General features: G+C 39.1%; 1 protein-coding gene across 20 annotated transcripts in view; it reads left to right on the top strand.

The window, feature by feature from the left end:
* Positions 1-25,116, top strand: part of LOC119580860 (fasciclin-2-like) — a 160,854-nt gene extending 135,738 nt beyond the window's left edge. For 6 of the 20 annotated variants that reach the window (XM_037929038.1, XM_037929034.1, XM_037929056.1 and 3 more), the window contains 15 exons: positions 2,930-3,078; positions 3,759-3,893; positions 4,171-4,789; positions 5,371-5,576; positions 5,690-5,901; positions 6,063-6,207; positions 6,297-6,397; positions 6,539-6,700; positions 6,950-7,133; positions 8,651-8,734; positions 16,007-16,214; positions 16,518-16,640; positions 18,620-18,751; positions 20,706-22,181; positions 22,453-25,116. In XM_037929038.1, coding sequence (XP_037784966.1) covers positions 2,930-3,078; positions 3,759-3,893; positions 4,171-4,789; positions 5,371-5,576; positions 5,690-5,901; positions 6,063-6,207; positions 6,297-6,397; positions 6,539-6,700; positions 6,950-7,133; positions 8,651-8,734; positions 16,007-16,214; positions 16,518-16,640; positions 18,620-18,751; positions 20,706-22,181; positions 22,453-22,561 — 4,045 coding nt within the window. In that variant the 3' untranslated portion in view covers positions 22,562-25,116. Of the gene's footprint in view, positions 1-2,929; positions 3,079-3,758; positions 3,894-4,170; positions 4,790-5,370; positions 5,577-5,689; positions 5,902-6,062; positions 6,208-6,296; positions 6,398-6,538; positions 6,701-6,949; positions 7,134-8,650; positions 8,735-16,006; positions 16,215-16,517; positions 16,641-18,619; positions 18,752-20,705; positions 22,209-22,452 lie in introns of all 20 variants that reach the window. The other 14 variants (XM_037929043.1, XM_037929040.1, XM_037929044.1 and 11 more) reach the window with 9 other exon arrangements.
* Positions 25,117-25,437: the final 321 nt, after the last annotated feature.

Below are 25,437 nucleotides of genomic sequence, written 5' to 3'. Positions count from 1 at the left end.
GGGAGGGGTTGAAGGAGGGGAAGGGGAGGTGGGGGGTTTGATAAAATGGCGACGTGTATCGAGGAAGACGATAGGTTTAAAGTGGCTAGTGTACAGCCGCCATTATTCACTTGGTCGTATCTAGGCAAGATGGGATGTAACCTTTTTTTTCTATTCTATTCTAGTCTGATGTTTGTTCTTGCTTCGTCATCGGGTATTTATCCGTCTATTTATGCGCTTCGTCTATTTATATTATGGCTCGTCTCGATGTGGATTAAAGGGAGGGGGAAGGCGAAGAGAGAGAGGGAAGGAGGGATAAAGAGAAAGTGAGAGAGGGAGGGATGGAGGGTTGGAAGGGGAGAGGAAAGGAGGGATAGAGAAAATGAAAGTAGCGAAAGAGAGGGAAGAAGGGAGTGAGGGAAGGAAGGAGGGATAGAGGAAGAGAAAGCGGAGGGAGAAAAGGAAGGATGGAGAGACAGTAGAAGGAGGGAAAGAGGCAGAGAAGAGGAGAAAGCGAAGAAGGGAGGGGAGGGAAGAGAAGGGAAGGGAAGGAGAGCCGGCCGAGGGAGGGGAGGGAAGGAGACCAGCCGACAGCGTGTGTGTGGACAATCAGCGCCCCATCGGAAACGTGCTCTGTATGCATTGTCCCGAAGGCAGCGCTCCCATCGCTGACGTTAGCGCGACTTCGGCTCGACTCGCTTTTTTTATCTTTTCGATTTTTTTTTCTTTTTTTCTCTTTTCTAATTTTGGTTTATGCGGTTGGGTTGTCTTGCCCCGCAATGCTTCTGTGGCTGCCGTAGATTATCTCCCGGTGAAGATTTTTTTTTCTAAACATGAACGCTGTTATATTAGCTTATTTATGTTTCGTTTTATTTTATTTTATTTATTTTATTATTATTATTATTTTTTTTTACATTTTTATGCCGACAGGTTGATTTCATTTGCCTTATAATCAGCTGTCAGAGCTCTGTTACCATGCACGTAGCCTCTTTTACATTTTATGTTGCGCAGTTGACACATGGGGAATGTCCTCAGTTCTCATCACGTTTTCAACACGTAGGAGAATGTGGATCCGAATATTTTCGTCTATTTACTACATAAGCTATGTAGGCTAGTACAATTTGCCGTCACTTAAGACATCATTTGGTAAATGTGCTCTGTATGAGCGGTTTGTGTTATGGCCGACGTTAGGGAGTAGACCTTATGAGACAACATCGTTTCTATGTGATTTGGTTGCTAGGGATGATGAGGGGTAACCGCGACAGTCGACCTTCAGACGAGCACAGTACATCGACGGACGAAAAAGAGTGACTGCGTGTCCGCCTGTAGCAGAAGCAGTGACACGACCTACCTTTCCCCACTTGCTCGGTCGACGTCTTCGCGTTATACTTTTTGTTGTCCGAGACTGTGGCCTTTGTTATTATTATGATTTTATTTCAGAAATGATAAGAACCAATGTAAAAGTTTTGATACAGTTACTATGCATGAGACTGTTGCATGCATGACTGTTAGCTGGCCATCACCACATGGTTGTATGCAGGAAGGAATGACTGCATAAAACTCCCACAACAGATCCTGTTAGTACTGAGTATGGATCTGCTTGTGTTAACTACAGTATTAACCAAACTAGTTCCCAATTGAATAGAAAGAGGAATACATAAAACTAAGAAATCCACATGAGAATTAGATTGAGAAACATGCATGCGCTGCCATCTTGGGTGTCTTTACACGTCGATGTCAAAATCACCATTCGAGTGTAAACCTCTTAGTGACCAGTAACGTACCTACTACGTGTTACTGCTGTGGCAGACGGAGCATGCGAGCGTGTCCTGGCGGCGGCGGCGGCTGTCCCCTGCCGTGCCAGGCCGCGCCCGAAACAGTCTCAGTGGCTGATGTTATGCTCCGGCTTCGTCTTGTCGGCGGATCCCGTCTTCTATCCCTGTCTCGTTTTCTTCTTAAAGAAAATGGCTTCATGTGGTTGTCTTTGCTGTGTGGACTGTCGCGAGCATAACCGAGCCACTGAGATGAGAGACATAGAGGCATCATTCACATAGATAGCATTTTGTTTACCATTGTATGTAGTTCTAAATGGCATATTGGACAAAGTGATTCTTCTTGAATTATTTTTTTGATATCCCCGTGATATTTAATGCCTGATTGACTGCTCGGTTTAACATTTGTGTTTTCCAAGTGTACAGTGTCCATATAAAGCTGAACTATATATTCTTCATGTTCTTTCACCAACAGACGAAGGACAATAGCCTGAACCAAACTGGGGTCTGTCTCTGTAATATAATCTAATATCACTGTCAGCACCCCATTTGAATGTGATTTGCCTTCAAAATTCAAGTCATAAGGTGGAGGAGAAGGTGGTTCAATCTGCATTTTCTTCTTTAAAGCAGTTTAATGAGATGAAGAAAGATGTCAATTTACGATAAAAAAAAGAAAAAGTAAAATGAAAAAGGACGAGATTCTTCTTATACTAATTTCCAGCTTGCAGATTCCAATTTTGTCCGTCAATTTGTTTTATTTATAGCATTTGACCTTGTCTCTTCTTTTTCCTCTCTGAATGTAAATTTGCTACTTAGTCAGATTCCTTTAGTTATCTGTCTTCGTCTTCTCTTTTTATTTATTCCATTCTTGTTTCTCCCTGTATTTTACTCTTGGGATAATTGAAGATCAGAGATACAGCTTCCTTTTTTGAAGCGTTGACAGCCATATCATATTTTTGCATATCATATTAATACAATTAATCCTTCTAACTTAAAGAAAAATGCTTGGTAAACAAACAAACAAAAATACAACAAATAAAAAAAAACGAAGAAAGTACACTTTAAGAGAGAGAAAAAAATGATGGATGGATCACTGCAGCTTGTAAACAGTCATGCATGAGTGGCGTCGGACTCCCCCACACGGTGTGTAATATGGCCTCGCCCTTTGCCTTCGCCAGGATCATCGCCCTGGAGAGCATCGAGGGCTCCGGGAAGCTCGACCTCATGATCCAGAACCTGCGGGAGGAGGACTCGGGCGAGTACGAGTGCACCGCCGTCTACGCCGGCAACCAGAAGCTGTCGGTGAAGCTCATGGTGGACTTCTTCGGTGAGGCGGCGGGGGTCGTCCTCGTCTTGGTGGTGGTGTTTTTTCGTATTATTCGTTTTCTTCTTCTACTACTTCTGCTGCTTCTACTTCGGACACCTTTTTCCTACTCTTCTTCCTCCTCCTCCACCTCTCCCTCCCTCCCCCTTCTCCTCCTCCTCCTCCTCCTCCTCCTCCTCCTCCTCCACCTTCTCTCTCTCCTCCTCCCCCTCACTCCTCCCCCTTCCTCCTCCCTCCTCCTCCCCCCTCCCCCACTTTTTCTTCTCTTTCATTTTGTATATTTCTTTTTGTCGTTATGTTATTTATTTATTTGTTTATTTTACATTTTCTTTAGCCATCTGTTCATAGTTATGAACTCTTTTGGATAACTTCTTCATATATCAAGATGGATGACTTTACATTAAAACGAAAATGAGTTTTTTTTTTATTGTTTGTTCAGTAGAGAGTCCACAAATATAAGATGTCTATATTTGTAAGGAAAGTAGTATAGACGGAATTTCTATAAAAAGTACTGAAGAGATTTGACACTTGGTGCTAAAATAGGTAATATTGAGTTTTTCTGTTGAAATCTTGGCGTTTTCTATTTTCCGGTGAAATTTTCTTTTTAGCCTATTTAATATTTGCTTTATCCAGTTTGAATCACGAAGGCCCTTTCTCACTCAATATTTTTCGCCTCTCCACAGTGGACATCGACTTCGGCGACACGCCCGTCGTCCAGACGCCCATCATCAACGAGGAGTCCAAGATCCGCTGCAACCCCAAGTCCAAGCCGCCGCCGCAGGTGGACTGGCTCAAGGACCTGCTGCCTCTCAAGAGCGGTGAGGGCCGGGGCGGGGTCGTGTGAGGGAGGCTTACGAGTTGCGGGGTTGGGGGCAGAATGGGGAAGTGGGGGAGGGTTGGGCTTGATGAATGGGAGAATGAAGTGTATTGTTAATGTAGTTGAAGGTCGTGGGTAAAAAAAAAAAGATTGAAACCGTTCTCTTGCTGGGAAAAAGAAGTACTAAAAAGTGTAATGTTCACTGATCTGTCGTCTTGTTCCATATTGATTGTAGATTTGTCTTTTATAAAACTTCATTCGAATTTTGTTCTTTCCAGATGGAAATCTCGTCATCCAGCAAGACGGCGTGCTGATCAAGAAGGTGAGCGAGGCCGATGAGGGCACATACAGGTGCCGCGCGCGAGTGCCCGAACTCGGCTCCATCGACTTCAGGGACATCCAGGTGGAGGTGCACATCCCGCCCTCCATCGACAAGCGCCCCGTCGACGAGAAGGGCGTGGAGAAGGCGTCCGTGACCTTCGAGTGCGGAGCCACCGGCAAGCCCGCGCCCACCTACTCTTGGGTCAACAAGGACAACACTCCCCTCGAGGGCGTGGAAGGCTACTACGTGGACACCGAGAAGGGCGTCCTCACTATCATGGACCTCCGGCCAGACCACACCGGGAGGTACCGCTGCACCGCCGAGAACCCCGCAGGAGCCGACACGGCCGACGCCACGTTGCAGGTCCTCACGAAGCCCAAGGTAGAGCAGTACCTCAACGTGACCCAGGAAGTCGACAGCGATCTGGAGATGCGCTGCGTTGCCACCGGCGACCCCATGCCCAAGATTATCTTCCAGAAGTTCTCCAATGACCACCCGTTCACTGATGGCATTAACAACGACGACAGAATCGAAGTCGTGCAGACGGAAGACGACCAGGGCCGCCGCGTTGGCATGTACGTCCCGCTGTAATTAGATTGATTGAGATGCAGGATAATATCCTCTCTCTCTCTCTCTCTCTCTCTCTCTCTCTCTCCTCTCTCTCTCTCTCTCTCTTCTCTCTCTCTCTCTCTCTCTCTCTTTCTCTCTCTCTCTCTCTCCTCTCTCTCTCTCTCCCTCTCTCTCTCTCTTTCCTCTCTCTCTCTCTCTCTTCCTCCCCCTCTCTCTCTCTCTCTTTCCTCTCTCTCTCTCTTTCCCCTCTCTCTCTCTCTCTTTCCCCTCTCTCTCTCTCTCTTTCCTCTCTCTCTCTCTCTCTCTCTCTCTCTCTCTCTCTCTCTCTCTCTCTCTCTCTCTCTCTCTCTCTTCTCCCTCTCCCCCCCCCCTCTCTCCCTTTCCCTTTGCCTTTCCCTCTTTCCATAAGTATATATATTACTGTGCATTTATATTTGTGTATGCCTTGTTTGTATGTGCATACCAGCATGTCTTATAGTGAGGTATGGATGTATATATTAAGGCATATTAACTTACTTCTCACATAGGCTTATTAATAGTATACATCAATATTTATACAATTTTAACTCCTAAATTTCATCACCAGCCTCAAGATTCGTGGAGTAGTGCGCGCTGATGATGGACTTTACACATGCACTGCTACCTCAGAAGGTGGAGAAACACAAGTGTGGGGCCATATCACTGTTGAATTCATGCCTACCTTTGAAGATCAGGTCAGGGATGTTGAATGGTCTTGGCAGCAGCAACCAGTCAATCTGACATGTATTGCCACAGCTATTCCTAATGCTACAAGTAAGTTATTGTTGTCAGCCAAGAGATATCCTAACAAGTGAAACGTAAATGTAAACAAGGGTATTATCTTGATTTTATATCTTACCACATTTTTCATCCTTTTACATTAACAGTTCAGTGGTATCTGCGTAATTCTGAAATCGACAAAGAAGACCCTAATTTGGAAGTCCTCTCCTTTGGTCCTGTGGGAGTTCTGAGGGTCACCCCAGTCAGAAACGAGTACTACGGTGATTATGCTTGTGAGGCCACAAACCGACTGGGAATGAAGGAATTTGACATCAAACTGAAGGAAGCCCATGTGCCTGGACCAGTAGCCAGTGCCAAGGTAAATTTCAGTCTCTCAACCCAAGTGTATGTAGTTCAAAAATGGTCCTGATTCGGACTGGCTTGAATGATGTATCTTTGTGTAACAACACATGCAATGGTATCAGAATGGGTTACATGTTGTATATTGTGTAAGCATTTGTTTCTGTGTGATCCTGACAGGTTCAGAAAAAGACAGCAACAACCATTACGTGGAACATTGTGGGACCAGTTGATGATGGTGGCCTACCTGTCTTGGGTTACCTTGTGGAGTATCGCATGAAGGACCTTCCATGGGACAATGCAGTCTCTCATTATTGGACTAAAGGTATATTGAATGATCCAGTCTCTGATGACAATCAGTAAGATATATATATTTTCTATCTGTTTTATAACCCTCTTTGATTTTACTTTCAGATCAGACCTACACACTGGATAAACTGCAGCCACTTCAGACTTATGTGTTCCGTTTTGCTGCAAGAAGTGAGGTTGGCGAAGGAGAATGGAGTGGTGAGAAGGTCAGTTTTCATTTCACTTTAAAATGTGTAGGGGCCTTGAACATATTTCAGCAAACTAAACACTCCTCTACATCTGTTCTGTATAACTAAGTGTTCCTTGGAATTTTTTTGCCAATAGACTTAATGTATATCTGCTCACAGGAAGAACAAATGCCACACATCTCAGTTCCCGAAGAGCCTCTAATCTTTGATGTTGAAGAGGGTGTGACAGCCATCCCATACCCCAACAAGTTCACTCTTCGATGGCAACCACCTCTGGATAATGGTGAACCTATTGATTTGTTCCAAATCATGTATTATCAGGTGAGTCGTCCTCCTCCTGCAGTTAATAAATCTGAATGGTTGCTGTGAATCTTTAAGATATTATGAAAGTATTTAATCAGGTTATTATGACAGCATTTATTTTCATTATTTATGCTAACATATCGGTACAAGCATCTCACAAAATAGTAAAATTCACTTTATTGGGAGGTAGTAGAATTTCGATACAGAAATATTGTCTTGGACATTTCCTGTGACTAAAATGCTTGGCTATGGATTATCTTTGTCCAGGTGCAAAATGCATCAGGTCAGTGGGAGAGCATTGGCACCAAAAATGCCGAGGAAGTAGAATACCCAGCTACAGTCTACACGATTACGGGTCTTCGAAGCAGCACTTTTTACAAGATTGAACTGCGAGCGCATAATGCTATTGGATTTTCTACCCCGGCCGAGGCAGTCATCAAGACTGCGCATGGTATGTAAAATGCAGACAAGCAGATTATGACCATTGAGTTTTAAGAAAAGTAATGCAAGTAGTTTACATGTATGGGGTAAATTTTTGTTTTTCTTCTTTAACAACTTTAAAAAACACATTTTTTTAGTTGTTTCATTTTTGGATCTGATATGGGCATTGAGTCCGTAATATGATTCTTTCAGATTTTCCCCCAAATAATTCTTTATTATTATTTTTCAGTGATTATAATGAGCAGTGAGATTATTTAGGCTTAATTATTCATTGAATGTCATTCCACACCAAATTACCTGTGGTATATCTATCTTACATTTCATTTTCTCCATCTTCAACCAGCACTCTCTCTCTTTCTCACCCTCTCACTCTCTTACCTGTTTTTCTTTCTCCTTTCATTTTTAGATTCATTACCTTGCATTCATTTTATTTGTAAATTTGTGTATATAGTGGATGTCATTTCTAGGCATCTTATCTTTCAGCAGTAATTACTTGCATGATAAATCATCACATGCATTTTTAGTGTATGATATTGCTATTATTGGATTTTTTTTCTGGAAAAAAAAAAATATTTTAGGGTAACTGTAGATAAATTAGTTCACAGAAGTCCTCCTTATCCTTCAGACTATATACATGGTGACTTGTATGAAATATAGTTAAATTTTTATCTTCGTAACCAAACCATCCAGATGTAAATCATAGTTGTTTCATTCGTTTCAAGTAACTTTCAAAATGTATTGCTAATAGAGGTAATGAAATAACTAAGAATAATTAAAGGTTGATTTTTTTTTTCTTTTTTCTTTTTTCAATATAGCAGTATTATTCAGAAATTTGCATTCTAAGTGTAGATTTTTTTAACAATTCTTTTCATTGAATGTCCTTTGAATGCCATATATATTGCATCAGTTTGAAATTTGTTTACTGGTATTTTTAAGTGTTTTATGTATGTGTGGACTGTTAATGTATGTTGATATGTGTGCTTCTGATTTAGTTTATGATTTCATTTCTGATTCTACCTGCAGTTTGTTTTAAAAATCTCTATTAAGCTGTACATTTCATTTTGATTCAGCGCATGCTTAAAATCAGTAAATTGACTCTGCAGCACATGTAAATTTGCCTCTCACAGTTAAATCCACTTTTCATTTTTAATGTAAGATAATTGTGGAAAAAAGTAAATGATCACCACTTTTGCATGTTTTGATATATGCCATATTTGTATTTTGATCTTTAAATATTGATTCGGCATTGCATATTTGCAGTATATAAATCATGTAGATGTAATGTAGAGTGTGTATGATGGATGTGTGGGTGTCTGTCATTTTATTTCCTCTTCACATCATTTTTATTTTGTGGTTTACTGTTATTATTGGCCAGAAGCATGTGTGATTCAAAGTGAATCCCTGATCATACAGCCAGGCCCAACAGCCCTTTTTTATTTATTTTTGCTCATTAATGCCACAACCATGTCTTCTGTGTGGGTCCTTTTTTGTGTGTTGCTGAGTGTGGGGTTGTTGTGTGTATTACAGATCCATCGGCGCCGCCAGGTAGCGGGTCGGGGTCGCCAGTGCAGTACAGTAGCGTTGCCCCCTCCATCAGTGCCCCCGCCCACGGTACCTTTCTGCTTACTGTCTGCTGCTGCCTTCTCTCTGCCCTCACGGCCGCCACTACGCATTAGGCCTACATCATGCATACTTACCAATTATACTCAACTAGGAATCAGAATAAATTTTTTTTATAACAGGACCAAAATAAGTGATAAAGAAAAGAATATATCTATCTATCCATCTTTCTCTCTATATATATGTGTAGGCAGTTGAATTAGGGTCAGATAATAATAGGACTGTTAAAAGATTTTCTGATGGCTGGATCTGCCAGTTTGCAATATTTCTTGGTGTGTCCTTACTTACTGTAAGGAGATGGAAATAGGTCCTTCCATGAATATTGACAGTGTTTAAATTTGATACTGATAGTGTGAACTGATTCAAAAGTTCACTTGCTACTGGGATAAGAATTTGTTTTGTTTTATTTTTTTCAATTTTTGTATTTTATGATTTTTTCTTGGCACAAATAACCAATAGATAGTAGTTGAATACTGTTCACCGTAAATTGAAAGGGAAAAAAAAAAAAAAAATCACTAAAAGATAATCAGTTCCTCATAATCTCACACAGCAGAATAAGCTTCACAAATATTGGCGATTTACTGACTTGTAGTGATACCGAAGAAAAGGGAAGATCAGAGGCAGTACATAGGATAACATTTCAGTGACATTTGCATTTCGAAATGAAGCATCATCTCACAAGAGGAAAGTGCCAGATGACATAGGACGTAATAGTGTAAAGCCGTGAAACAACTAGAGCCATTCACACGATTTGACTTTGTGCTTCTGCTTGAGGTACTGATCCAAAGACACTTGTGGTGGTGTGTTTTGAGTGTAGTCAGTGATCAGAACATTGTCATCATTTTTATCTCTCTTTTTAAGGGGAAAGGCTGATGACAAGAGGAAAAAGGTACTTTCTATCCATTTTTCTCTTTTTCTCCCAAGTTGAGTGTTGAGTTTGGAGATAGGAGTGTTGTATTGTTGTCAATACACTTTTTTCCTCATATGCAAGATTTATGAATATTGCAGAGTGCTTAGTTTTGTTTAGATCATCATGTTGGATATGTAGATTTTTTTTTACATAATATTTTTTGGAAAGAAACTGTTTAGTTTATTTTTTCACAATGTAGAACACTACATTTTTTTCTAGTATTTTAAATAGAAGTGATTTAAGTACACGACCAATGACTAGTGAATTCTTGAGCCAGTGAATGGTGCAGAATATTTAACAAAAGTTGACCTTGTTAGAGTAGCTTTAAGATTAGTATCAATGAGACGTGTGTCATGTGACATGCAGTAGGTGAGACCAGGTGCCACATGGGTGCAGGTCAGACGTGGGCTATTGGCCTCCAGCAGGATAAGTTACGTTCCAATGAATGCCAAATTTTTTGCAGTATTATGCAAATTTTTTTCACGTGCATTAGTGATATCAAGTCTTGGTGATTTGGTATCAGAGTGCCAATAAGAAGTTGATCATCAAACTTAATATATCCACAAGTAAATATATTCTTTCTTCAGCGGCAGGCATTGCAACCTGTTGTTAACTTGTCAGTTGAACAGTCTTTGGAACAGCTCTTGGTGAGGGGTTTTACCTGCTGGTCTGAATGCCGTGGCAAACCTGCACTGCCATTTGTCTGTTAACGTTTCCCCCCCCCCCCCCTCTCTCTCTCTCTCTCTCTCTCTCTCTCTCTCTCTCTCTCTCTCTCTCTCTCTCTCTCTCTCTCTCTCTCTCTCTCTCTCTCTCTCTCTCTCTCTCTCTCTCTCTCTGTGCTGAGACTTTTGTTAGGCTGGTATTACAATCCTCTTGATTGGTGATTGCCATGTTTAACTGGAAGATTTTTTTTTTTTCACAACTTTAGTGTAATAAGCTAATTGCTCTGTATGTGAGAACTGATGAGTGGATAAGTAATTTAATTAGTACATGCGTTGTTCTATAGTGATTTACTATGAATGTTGCAAGTGTTGATGCTAAGGCTTGCTATCCTGCAGAGTACCATCCAGTGTGATCATTAGTAATCGCAAGCCTTAACAACAACTCTTTTTAAACATGCTTATATAAGTATGTATTTGACTAAGTATTTTGATACAGCCTTTAGGTCTCGAGATGTGTTGAAGGTGATAATGATATTATAAACATGGAAGATAATATACTGAAAATGTGTCAGTGATGGTCACTATGCTAACCTTTTAACCCTAGCCTGTGTCACTGTATATATAAAGATCAGCTCATTGTTAGTGATAAGCAGTTAGGAACTTCCAAGTTTCCGATAGTTATATGTGTGGTGTAGTGGCGGCGTGAAAAAGAAAAAAAATAAAGGGCTACTCTTTCTGCTAGGCATTGTTGTGTTTGCTAAAAAGCTCAATCATTCTGTTTTTTCTCTCCCCCCCCCTCTCTCTCTCTCTCGTTTTGTCTCTTCTACTTAATATTTACCAAACCCTCATTACTACTTCTACTACTGCTACTACTACCACTACCACTACTACTATCTACGCTGAGGAGTCGAGGTAGGAATGTCCAGCCTCAGTCCCCCTCGCCAGAAATCCTACTTTTTCTCTGATTTTGTTAGTGTCCTCTTGGAGTAGTGGCGCCGGTGGGGAGGTTTTATATTTTAATGGTGGCATCATCAGAAAGTGTTGACTTTTTTTAATCATGTCGAACATGTTATCACTTCGTTTCTTCATGCGTTTCGAAGTTTCATTTAAAAGTTTTCTTAAATTTTTTTATTAGATATTATTTTTATTGTTTTCTATCCAGCTGAGAGAACAATTTTCGATTTCTTTATTTATTTTTGTTTATTTATTATTTCATTTCGCGAAAGTGGCTTCTCTTTTTTATGAAGATTTAAAAAGATGACCTTTGCAATTGAGAAACGAAGTCCGGTTATATGTTCTCCCTCGCTCGTGACTGAGGAATCCCAAAGCCAGGAGAGGATTTTGCAGAAGACAGAGGCGACATGTGACTCTTGTCCATTCTGGGAAATCCCCACCGCAGGTTTTGGAATTTGTTTCATTCACGCTGTCTTGTATGTCCATGGTGATCACCATTTTGGCCTTGTCAACAATTCCCAGTGAAACAATTGCACAAGATGACTACAATGATCCTTTTGTTTTTTTCTTCATAAAGTCGATGTTTGAGTTTTCGTCAGAATGAGAGGATGGTGAATATTTAATGCTATAGTTAATCCATTTTTTTGTTTTATTTGATAAATCACATGGCTTTAAGGTAATCCTCAAGTTGCATGTCTCTCACTTCACAGAACTTGGATGTCACTTTGTGCATTCCTCAACGAACGGGAAGTGTACTTTATCCTGTTAATGTTCCCGTTTCAGATGCAACAGTTTTCGTGCACGGTGCCCATTCTACACACGAATGGCACCGGTACCCTAAAACTGTTGTAATCCACTAACCAAACGGGCCACACCCCGGCGCCACTCTCACTAGAGCACAGTGGTGTGGATTTGCACCTCGATAGCACGCAAAATTTGTTTTATTATTATTATTGTTATGTAGCTTAACCCTCGTCACTGCTGACTCTTGCTGTATCCATCACAGTTTGTATTTATTTAACTCTTTATGTATATATATACATATACATATGCAAAATGTATATATAGTGAGTGAAGCTTGGTGGCCGAAGCTGCCACCAGGGTAAGGAATGTGACCAGTGATGGCATGTAGCAAGAGGCGTGGTTGGACCGAGGGCGACGTGTGTGTGTCTGCATGAGTACCGGCACTGGCGTGTTGCTGCACCGTCTGCTCCACCAGTTGTCCTCTCACCTTGACCCAGTGTTTTTTTTTTTATGTCATGAATGTTGATTAAAAGATCTAAGTGTTTTATTTTATTGGTTTATGGTCCTTATTACATTCCTCTATTTAGTTTAGTCTGTCTATAAACCTTTAGCATTTTTTGTGTTATTTATTTTTTACGTTGTGAACGTTTTATATGTTTTACTAATAGTAGGGAAATCCGTTTTTTATTTCTTGTACGTTGTCAGTATCCATATAGGCTGGCTAATTTCCCGTCGTAAGCCCTTAGTAGACCAATGTTCCAAAGGTGCGGCTCTGGCTGGGGAAACTACAGCTCTTAGGGACTGTTTCGTGTGGCAGTAGGCGTCAGTAGAGAGTGAACAAGTGAACACTTCCTCGACAACCAAGATAAATGTTCCTTAGAATTGTTGTATTATCACCCAGTGACCTAACATGAACATACCTCGCTCGTGTAAAACTGATAACATTTAAGACACTTGTGGTTGTTAATTGTCGCTTTTTGAAAGTCTAGAAAATCCCTCATATGAAGAGGAGCTACTGCCACCACTCTCAGTGTGAAAAAATACCGTTGTTTTCATGGTAGATGCAATCAGTGTCCTTTTTTTAGTCGTAGCCCTATTAGTATTTTTCCCTTAGAGAAAATCCTTATTTTTGGCCGGCATGATTTTTTTGGGTAGAAAACAATAGCTCTGACTGCCTTAGGTCTGTTAATCTACATTGCAACCACAGTAACCTCCTTTCCAACACACCCCAACCCGTATCCAGATTGACTCACAAAAAATGGATACTTTTGGGACTGGGTGTGAAGGTATAGTGGATGTATGTTTTTACATTTCGAAGAGATCGCTCTTAGTTCTCCCTATGAGAGCTGTATGTTCCCCCCACCCACGAGCCCCCACCCCCACCATCTAGACCACCTCGGCTCGCTCTGTCCTAGTTATTTCGTGTGCAGTGGTTCATTCCCTTGACCTGTTCATCCCGCGCTGGTCACCACTTGGCATGGGCAAAACCATTGACCTGCCCTCTGCTAGTTACCAGTTGCCCAACTTATCACTTTAATGCTGAGTGTAATTAAGAAATTGTACAAATTGTTTGGAAATACAAGATATTCATAAGATGAGCCTTTCATTTATCACTTCAAGGACGTTTAGAGCAAGCCTTAATGATTATCGACTTGTAAAATTTGCTTTTTACAAATCATATGTTGAAATTTGGTCCAGGATCATCAAGGCTCGTTGTGAAACATTCTGTGTGTGGCTTTATAAAGAGTGAAACTATTTACCTTTAGAATGCTGTATGCTGTATACCCCATTAGAGAGAAAACCCTTCTGACCATATCCTCAGTCGTCCAATAGTTTAGCCGAAGAAAAGCTAAAATCAGTCTCTACTTTTTTACTTCTAGTAGTAGCATACTGGTTACACATTCCTTAGCGCATAGTCTTTTGGTCTTCATACACACACAAATGCTGATTTTTCAAAGCCTAACAAATGCGTAGTGACCCCTCCACCCCCGTACATTGTCACTGTTTGTGTACACCAATCGCTCTGCCTCGCCCTAATCCTTTTTCCAACCTCACCTCTGTGCCTTGAATGCTGCTACCGAACACTCCAGCACTTCGGCATCACCTTAACCCAGACCCTCACCTCTTCCCGCCACTTTTTCGTACTAGATCTCCAACCTCCCGTTATAATACGCGCTTCACTAACCCATGGTGTCCGCCAACCTTGCCTCCACCATCACCACCACTACCTCTCCACCCCATCCAAGCCTCCGCCATGCTATCCTAATCCACAACCCTGATACTTTTCACTATATACTTGATAGTCACTGTGTTTTGTCCCAGTTTTCCTTCCCCGACCGCCACCCTCGACCTTGCTCTTGCCGTTAAAGAGCGAACTAATTATACCTCTTCGATGAGTAGTAAGAAATAAGCCTGAAAGAAACGTATATGAATGATAGTGTGCAGGTATTATTTCCCTAACTTCAGGACTTGGATTGTCCCATCATCACCTAAACAGTTTCTAGACCATTTCTAATGACGTGTGTGCGTGTGTATATATACATTATATTTATATATATATATATATGAATATGGTCTCATTTTTAGACTAGTTTGCTTCGATAATTTTGATCTAACTTAAGTTTTACATAACTGTGCCTTTATAATATAATGTTAACACAATTGTTAATGGGATATGCAAGGCTTGCACACAGCCGCCGCTTGGGCAACTTGATCATTAACAGGTATCATTAGCTTTGCTCTCGCGACCTCTAGGTACCAGTCCCGTTAAACCTTTCCCGACCAAACCCCTTTTTTCTCTCTCCTCACTACGGATTTTTTCCCCTAAGGAAATCAGAGTGACCCAAACTTTGTTGTGGGACTGATGATTTTGGAAAACTTTGTCAATCAAGATTAATCTCAACTGTTCCACCCAATCTTTTATCTTTCCTGCAAGACTCTTCAGGTATTTCCGTCCCTCTCCACTCCGTCCTATCCTTGTCCTTTGCGATCCTACCCTAAAGTGTCCCTATCCCTGCCCTGTCCCTCTCCCCCTGACGTGACACCCGGCCCATCCCTCGACCTACGGTAGTTGGTGTTTTCTGGCTTGGGCCCCTAGGGAAGCCTAGCTAGGGTTCCAGCCACCTGTCTACTCTCGCCAATGTCAGCCAGTACCACTGTCTACCGTACCCGTACTTCTGCCTACCAACCCAACAGTGCAGCGACACGTAGTGTAAGTGTGGGCCAGGATAAACGGATTTCCCTACAACAGCGTCATCTTGTTAAGCCTTGAGCACCTCGACTATCGTAGTGGCTGTTAATGTTCACTACTCGTTCTCTCTTTTTCTCTTTCTCTCGTTTCAGTGCTCTGTCTATCCTCTCTCTTTTACCAAACGGGCAGGAGGGCTCTCCCACATATTTGTTAACATTTAATAATTTACCTGTAAGGAATACTTTTAGAGACAGACAAATGTTAAAGGTACATAAACACTCGCTTCACGCTTTCACAGTGTGTAGTGAAAATAGGATAGTCACCGTAGAAACACCACACTAGTTTTATCATAGAAAACTGTTCGTCCAATGACATGCAACATGGTAAGGGTGAAAAATATAGCTTAATATGGTGATGGGAAGTAGTTTGTGGTTTGCTATACAAAGGCCAGCAATAAAATGCCCCAGCCTCTGCTTCATGTATATATTAATACGTTTGATATATTCCAGAAGCCCTGCTTTTTTGCTACAATTCTGCATAGATTTTCATCGAGGCAGTTTTTATAGCAACTGTATATCCATGAACATATACCAAACGATAATATTTGTATGCATTGATGTTGCTGGTTATGTTGCATGTCTTGGGTATGCAGTGAAAACAAGACGACCGCCTCTTGAAACCCCATTACTTGTCAGGGAAATACACATTACTCTCATTAAAATGACGAATTATAACGTCGGGGGTTTCACGTACTGGCGGAGTCGAGACGGTGAACAGTTGTTGATAAACTCGTAAACCTTCAGGCAACGATGAGGCCGAGGCATCAACAGCCAGTCCGGGAGTGGGACTCATCGCGGGCATTGTCGTCATCGCTGTACTCGTCATCGTTGTCATTGCTGACTTGACATGTTACTGTACCAATAATGCTGGTTTGACTGCGGCTGTCCTGGGTAAGCGAGGTGTCAAGGATAAAGACAAAGAAGCCATGCTCGAGGACGGAAAGAATGCCAGGTTAGTTACCCCTACAAAGCCTCACGTTCGTTTTCTCAGGCTTCCCATTTTCTATGATAAGCTGAGTAGATTTTTTTAAATGTAGAATTAGGCGCCTATTTATCTACATTTCTAACTTACTGTATTTCCTGTTGACACTTTAAGAAGTCACCTGTAATCCTGTCCTGTTTTTTTCTTCGATGAGAGTAATTTACAGCTTGGTAATTCTGTATGGTTAATCCGTGCATCCGTTGGGGTATAATATAGCCTTGTAATGTATTGTCTATCGTAGGTGTTATATCTTTCCTTCTTCCATTGTGCTAGTGCTGATACCCTCCATGAGGAATCGAGGGAGGAAGGGAAAACCATCGATGAGAAACCTGTTCCTGAGAAGGAAGTCCCCAAAACCCCCGAGAAAAAAGTTGAAATTATAACTGAGAAACCAACGTAAGATTAGTTCATGTTTGCTAACTTCTTTTTGCATCTAGAAGAATCGTGCGCCTTTCAGTTTATACATATATATATTTATTTCTTCGGATATTTGTATGTGCATGTCTGTTGTTAATGCAGAAATCGTATTAAAAATGAACCGTTTGCGAATGACGATTTTATTTTGAATGCAATGATTTCTAACAAATTAAACAGTTTGAATGCTTAGTAAATTTCCCTTCTGCAACATCGCGTTTACTAGCAGTGAAAGGCGGCTACAGTTTAAGTTACGGCCTTTTATTAAGATGAATAATTTAATGTCCTCGTCTGTCAGGCTGTATTTTATATTTTTTTACAGAAGAAATTTTATATTCGATATCAGAGTAGTTATGCATTGGAGTTTAATGTTGTTTTAGTTAGCTTTGCTTGTTTTCGTAAGTGTCGCATATAATGCTACATCATTTCCCTGTCGCGCGAGCAGACGAGGCTAACACGTAATATCAACATACACACACGTAATACACACACACACACACACACAAACGGGGCGCGCGCGCGCACGCACGCACACACACACACACACACACACACACACACACACACACACACACACACACACACACACACACACACACACACACACACACACACACACACACACACACACACACACACAACACAAACCCCAGCTTGCAAACATACACAGTATATAACATGCAACATTACATAATTTAATGTCAGTTGTTATAATGTCAGTGTTGTTTTTATCATCTGCTTATTCATGTACAATTTTTGTTGACCTTTTGGATTGCTTCCTCATAAAATACATGTGATTTTAATTGTATTCATGTCTTCTGCTGTAATTAAGGATATATTTAATAGGAAAACCAAAAAACAGTGTTCCAGTTTATAAGATACTAGGGAAAAGTGAATTAAACTTTCATCTTAGTTCACACACATACAGACAGACAGACGGTGTACATTTTAACATAAATGAGCTAGATGGAAAGGTAATTTCTGAAGCTAATGTATATTTAAGATGTGTGTCTATATGTACTAATCCAGGATAATTTAGGAATTGGGTATATTTAGCTCATTTTTCATATATTTGCACACATACACACGCTTTCTTTGTATGTCCTCAGAAAACAACATACCAGGATGGTTAAGTGAGTGCAAGGAAAGACCGACGTGTACTGAATAGGGTGAAAAAAGTTCATGTGTTGAATGTGTTTTTGTGAATAATTTGTGCTGTTAGCCTGTTGATGCTAGGAGTGCTTACATACATGCACTTTCCATAGTTTTGTTTTCTTAATTTTACTAACATTTCCACAAACACCTAAGTCACCAAGGAGGTAAATTACGGGCATACTGGAACTCGCTTTGTATTAGTTTTTTTAAGAAGTTACTACTTTTATTAATAATAATATTGCTGATGATAATAATAATGATAGTAATGGAAATAAAAAAGTAACAGTAGTAAGTAAAAATTATGGAATGATGTAATGGCAATTAAAGAAATAACAGAATAAGTAAAAATTATGGAATGATGTAAACAAATGACTCCTTGGGGACTGCGTACTTGTTAAGCCACCCATGTGTAAATAAAATGAAAAGAAAACAAAACTACAATGGACAGTGTGTATATCTGGCACCAGTGATTTAGAGATGTTGAAAGGTAAAGATAAAGGCTAATTGAGTATAGGGACATACTTATACAGACTCCCCTAATGACAACTGACACATGATAGGTAACAGTTGGCTCGTATTATGAAAACGTAGTGATTTTTTTTCAGTAAGCATATCCAAAATGAATTCTAGCAGTCAGTCATACTTACGGTAGTTTCTTAGTGGTCACATGTCTGGCATTGTCCAAGAGGGTTTTAAAACTACTAGACACCATGACATGGAAAACTAATTTGTCCATGTCTGTGTCCATTGTTATTATGCTAACCTGGGGACTTTCTCTCTCCTCCCATCCTGCCTCTTCTATGTAGTGAGGAAAAACATGAAGGTAACGGACAAATGAAGCAACAGAAGGAAGAAGAGGCAAAGCAAGAGCAACAAGAAGCTGATGAGAAAGTTAAGGAGACAACCGAACCTACGGAAACAACCCCCATGATCCAAGGGTAACCATTCCCCCATAAAGAAATATTATTACTAAAAGAAAGGAAAAATAATCCTATCCTTTCAACTGTGTGATAGATTTTTTTTATAGATTTGTTTTTTCTTTATGCATGAAGTTTCTCATCACTTTTCTTGTCTTGCAGGCTTGCACCCTTCACCTCCTATCAGTCTTAATCAGTTTCTCTAGAACTGTCAGCAATATTTTATTGTGCTATATGCAGTTGGTATCTTTCTAAATCCCCCAAAAATAGATAATCTGAGATTTTCAAATCCTTTACTTCAAATATCAAAGTGCACTATTCCATATATCAAAATTTGCATACTAACATATTGCATGTTACTTATTTTGCTTTACTTATTAACAACAATTCTTGCATGCCAGTGAATGTGAATTGTCTATTGATGCTTGAATTTAAAAGTTTTTAGAATCTTAATTTATTGTGATGTTAATATGAACATCATTATGATATTTGTTTGGTGATGACCGTGGTATGTGTAAGTGCTAAGAAATTTGTAAGCTTTGACTATGATGATTACCACATGCTGGATGATGATTATAATAATAAGCATATGTTTTATACTTATGATATGTCTTAATACTATAATACATGTTTTGTGTGGGTTTTTCATGTGTTGTATATTAATTTTTATTTTGTGAAATGTCCTGCTACCTAGTCTGTGTGAACTAATGTATTTAAATGTATTTCCTGTCAGGTTCCTTTGTGGTGAATTGTATTGGAAAAGGTTTTATTGTATTCTATATAAATAGTAATTTAGTGAAAAACTTTATATTGTGAAAATTACAGTTTTATTCATATTTGCTTCAGATATTATATGTGGGTCTATTGAAATGATAGAAATCTAGTGTGTCTTTCTCCCAACTTCTTTTTCTTCTGATAATGTCACTTTTATCTGGTGTTAAACTTTCTATTTTATGGAAGCATAACTTTGGCAGTTCCAAGTAAAATCAAGTGAGTAAATCTGTTTGTGTTTTGCATATAGATGATATGTAACATCAGTAGCTAATTCCACCAGAAATTTAAATTAGAAAGCATTTTATTTCTTGTAACTGCAAAAGTATACACATTAAAAGTAGAGTACGAGTTGGAAGTTCCTTATCATCTAGCTATAAGAACATTAGCAATATCCCATGCTGTCTTTCTTTCTTATTGTTTTTTTTTTAATGATACTAGTATTATTGCTGTTTAAGAAAACTTTGTGAACAAATAAAGACCTTTCACTACCTTGAATGGTTACAGACATCTTGTTTGCAGTGCTAGTGAAATTTTAAAGAGATGTTCTGCAAGAACTGAGCCCTATCTTCATTTAATTTCAACTTAGTTGTTGAAGGAACTTTTGACTGTAACTGTACATTATATGTATCTTGGTATTATACCAATTGCTGTCATTGGATTCTTTAGTATGTTACAGAATCTTTGCTGCAATAATCCTGTAAACCCTGTTATTAGTTCTCTATCAGGATATTGGGAAGCATTTCAGATTAGGCTCATGTTTGGCATAGAGTAGATGTCATTTTGCTTCTTTGATTGAAATTGAAATAATGCTTGTGTACTTAGAATGTTATAGGTAGCCAATAGTCTTATTAACTGATGCAGAAATCTTTAATATCCATTATATAATTATCAATGTGCAAGTTTCATCATTGCACATGTGAAAAACTTGATTTTAGAGGTTTAGATACATGATATTTGACCTTGAATGTTATATTCAAACTTTTTTTTGTGTGTGTGAATAAGTAGTAACTCATAATTATTGTATTTTTTTCTTAGACTTCATTTAATACATCTTCTGTATCATATAGTCAAAAACTGAATTTCTTTTCATGCTAAAGTTACTTTTGGTTCTTCTTTCCATTTCTCAAGTAATTTCTCCATATAGGAATTAGAGAGGATAGCATCAGCTGAACTTCATTTCCACTATTTGCCAAATTTTCAGAAGAGGCTCTAACAGAAAATCCAAAGTACAAGTGAGTGAAGTGGATGTCAAGACACTTAATGCACAAGATCAAAGACAACGAAGGCAACAAACATACAGCCAACATAATCCAGTTCCAATTAACATGCAATTCATGGGCCAAAGTGGGGAATATGAGAGAAGTCAAAATGTCCGTGCCAGACAGCCTCAGATTGTGAAAGCCATAATGAAAAACAATAGCCAGAACCAGAGTGCCTATGGACCGAGTGGTCGGCCATGCAGTATGGCAATGGCACTTGAGAATCCAGTCTTCAGAACAGGTAGCTCAATGAAGAGTTCCAGTAGCACTCCAATTCTTGATCATGAGACTTCCAGTGACTCTATTTATGATGTTCCTTTCCTGGCACAACATGCACGTCCTCCAATTCATTCTCCAGAAACCCCTAAACCAAGACCTCCATTGCCAGCAAGGAATCCAGATACACGGCTGACTTTAGGGGGACAGTCTCAAAGTCATGACAGACTTCTTAATCATGTACAAGAATCCTCTACAGATACATTTTATGAAGACCATCCCTCCTATTATGGAGGACCAGGCACTTCATACAACATGTTAGCAAGCAGAGAGGCACTAAATCAGGCACCAAGACCTCCCTACAACATATCAGCAAGCAGAGAGGCACTAAATCAGGCACCAAGACCTCCCTACAACATGTCAGCAAGCAGAGAGGCACTAAATCAGGCACCAAGACCTCCCTACAACATGTCAGCAAGCAGAGAGGCACTGAACCAGGCACCAAGACCTCCTTACAACATGTCAGCAAGCAGAGAGGCACTGAACCAGGCACCAAGACCTTCCGACATGTCATTGAGAAATGGGACAGGAAGTCCAATGCTGTCAAGTAATTCTAGCCATTCTGGTATATATGAGACAATAAGTAGTCCTAGGAGATCTCCAAGTCAGAGTTCACTAAGTACTCTCTATCAACCAGTTCAGAATCCTCATTATGATGCAAAACCCAAAACTGCATTTGAAATTGCACCCTATGATGATCCAGTGTCACCAAGTTCAGCAAGGAGACCTGTTGCTGGTAGAGAAGTTCAACCAAAACCCATGCCCAGGTTACCAGGACAACCATCAGGCCACACCTTCAGCCCTAATGCTTCAGCACCACCAAATGTCCAACCACCTATCCGGCCCTCAGTACCACCACCAGCCCCACCACCTTCCACTGAAAATAAAGAGGACAAGAAACCTCTAAAAACGGTTACAACTCTACTCTTTCGTGAACGTCCTCAGCAGCAGAACCATAGTCAGAGCATGGATAATCTCGATGCTGCGTATTATCCCTCCCAACAAGACAGCCAGAGTTCGACAACATACAGTCCACAGTCAATTGACATCTGCAAGATCTCTTGGCAGCTTGTTAAGCACAGATTCCAGCCAACGGTCATACAAACAACCAACTATCATCTAAATGCTTGCATGCTAATGGGGTAGAGTTAGAATGGCTTCTATTTTAGGTTGGTACTTACAACAAAATTTCTTGGTGGTTTGTAATTTATTTTTTTGTTTGTTTTGTTTTTTATTTCAAAAATCACATTTTTTACCTCCGAATTTTAAATCCAGTAAATTTTTTTAGGAATGATGCTTTAATAATTTCTTCCATTTCAAATTTAATGTAAAATCAGTTTGCATGAAATTTAAACCACAGTTTTGAAATCTCAACTTTTTGCTGATATTTATGCCACTGTTGTATTTCCACAGTGAAAAGGATGACAAAGAAGAGATCCTGAAGGAGGAGCAAAAGGAGGAAGAGGAGAAGCTGAAGAAAAGCGAGTCCAAGAGTAGTGTAACAAAGGATTCCCCAGTGTAGACCTTTGTCTTCTGCTAGTCTTCATATTTACACTTAAATAGACAGGCTAGAAGATTTGTAAAACTTTGAGGAGTGAGTGAGTAATACTTCTACTACATGTAATAAAGGACTTTAGCTGCAACAAGGAAAAGAAAACTAAACAAGAGAATGAGAAAAGGTTTTTCAAGAATAATTGCAATGGGTTGAAATAAAGTTTGCCAAAGAAAGTGAACGATGAGTAGACAAAGAGGCTAGGATTAATTCATCACTAGAAATATATTAGCAGCGTGTGAACTCTTATTCTCTGGTTTTCAGGTACCATGAACTATTTTGAGAGTAGAATAATGCGTAGTAACAAAATGACTTCTTATTGACGTCCTTTTTGTGACTGCATATGGTAAATTTAGAGAAATAATGTTTAGAATGAGGGTCAGTAGTAAATGTGAATGCCTGTTATAATCCAGCATTACTTGTGTGCAAGAAACTTCATGTTCATTTATGTACTGATGGAAGAGTTATGTGATTCTCATATTGTGAAAGCATCAGCAAAATATAGTCATATATTTTAGACTCCTCCCTTTTTATGAATATATAGTTCATCAAATGGTCATGGAAAAGAGTCAGGCAGTATTTTTTGTTTTACACTGCAAGGTAAAAAAATATATATATAATGACTTTAAATGTGTGCATGGAAGACTTTGCCATCTTTGCTGTGCTGATCATAGCCTTATCATGTAAAGGATAATACTTTAATGTTCACAAATTATTCGCAATCTTTGGATTTGATGTCTGGGACAAGTTATTCCTGTGGATACTGTGCACTTGGTATTGCCTCTATGTATGTAATTATATTTTGGTTCTTTTTATACCTCAAGGAAAAAGGAATAAAAATTAGGCAATCCAATGGCTTGCAGCTAACACAACATTGCATCGTCTCCAGGAAAACTTTCAACTAGGCCTAGTCATTATAGCATAGCCAATTACGAAACTGAGACGTGTGATGCCCATTTCAAAGTACTGTAATTCATCTCAGTTGCTAAGTGAATTTGATATATGGACATTTTGCTAATAATTTTTACATATTGTTCTTGGCTAAATATCAACACTACCCAGAATTAAAGAAATTTTTTTGTTTTCTTACATTAGAAAATGTATTGCATATGATTGGGTGCAATGTAGAGTCTACAAAATGGCTTATGGTTAATATTTTGAGATTTATAATGGACCAAATTGTAATTTCTAGATAATTAAAATCAGTGCACTTTAGTATATAATTGATATTTTCAATTCTTAATTACCAGTGACTGTACAAACATTTTAATTATTTGCTCTCTAAGATTGACGGAGCTTATGAAGAGTTTCTTTGAAGTTTTTTTCATGGTTGTGTCATATCAACCTGGGCAAATGCCTTAACTAGATAAGTATAAACTGAATTCTTACACAGTAGTTCTGTATTTTAATGATAATAGGATGATATTTGCCCAGGTGATATGACAACATATACATACTGGGTCAATGGTCTGAACACTCAACTCTAAATTGTGATTGGATGCCCAGTCATGACCCTTGACTATGGTTGTTCTAAGAGTCGGTATGTTGTCATTACTGCACCCATGCTTGGGATCGTGACTGTCATCTCGTCACACCTTTTCCATAACTGTGTCTTAGAGTTCAAGTTGCATCAAATGTGACAAGGCTCTTGTGACAGAGGAGTATTGCAAATTCTGAAATGACACTTTGGTGAAAGAAATGTCTTATTTATTGAAATCTACTATATAGCACCCTTTGGATATTACTTTCTATACTGGCTGTATTCCTAATTCTGCAAATACCATTCATAATTTTTAAATATTTTATAAATAATATAAGCCTTACACAGGTTTCGAAAGTAATTTCATTCCAAATATATTCCTAGTTATTTACTGTAAAGCCAGCAACCAGTAACTTAATCAGTAATATAACATTCAAGTACTTACCTCTGCTCAAGTGCCATTTAAGAATTTGACTGCTGTATGGCTCACCATTTTTGCATAAGACAGCACGTGGTTGATATCATATGGGCGGGCACACTACCCATGATAGTATTGGATATTTTTTTTTTTTTTTTCTTATTCTTATCCACAGACACTGCTTTCTGCTTGAAAAAAGTTGTAAATATATTAATGTAAACATTTTAACATCAATTGCTATGTGAGAGTTTTGGCTGTGCTTGAGGATTATAATGTGTGTAGCATTTAATGGAGAGAGTGATCTTCTGTATCAAAAGCAGAGCTCTCACTTACCACTAGAGAAAAAACAACTACATAGACTTTGTCTATCTCATCTGTTTTGTTATCCACAATCTGTATAACATTCCTTACTACGAACTTGTTTTACATATTTAGAAAACAAAAAAAAGTAGACAACCCCCTTTTCTTTTCATGTACAATGAATGATGAGAGCATTTATATAAACCTATTGTAGCTGTGTCTGCCCCTACCCGTGTGTTAATATAAGGTCAGCTTTTTTATTGTGATTACGTATGACTAAGCTTGTCTGTACTCCAGTGTGGTAAAAATAAAATGTCTGCTATTAAATACTTTCATCATTAACACCTTTTATTTTAATGCTGAAAAGGAAATATAAGTATTTTATTTTGTAAGTACTTCATCTCATTTGCATTTGAAAACTTCACTGTATTATTTTACATATAGCAAAAAATAATCCTTTTGTAATGTATGTTTTGTTTGCAGTTATATGAACAGAAAATGATCATTTTCCTTATCTGAATTTAGAAATCAAAGTATTGTTCAAAATGCTGTAATGTCAGTCATGTTTTTGTTAAATATTAATTTGTTAAAACAGTGGCGATCTGATACTACTGTAAAAAAAAAAAAAAAAAAGAGGATTGCTATATA

Source organism: Penaeus monodon, chromosome 14 (assembly GCF_015228065.2).
Source record: "Penaeus monodon isolate SGIC_2016 chromosome 14, NSTDA_Pmon_1, whole genome shotgun sequence".
Lineage (NCBI taxonomy): Eukaryota > Metazoa > Arthropoda > Malacostraca > Decapoda > Penaeidae > Penaeus > Penaeus monodon.
The sequence above is the reverse complement of the archived record's forward strand: the minus strand, read 5'-3'. Positions and strand labels throughout refer to the sequence as shown.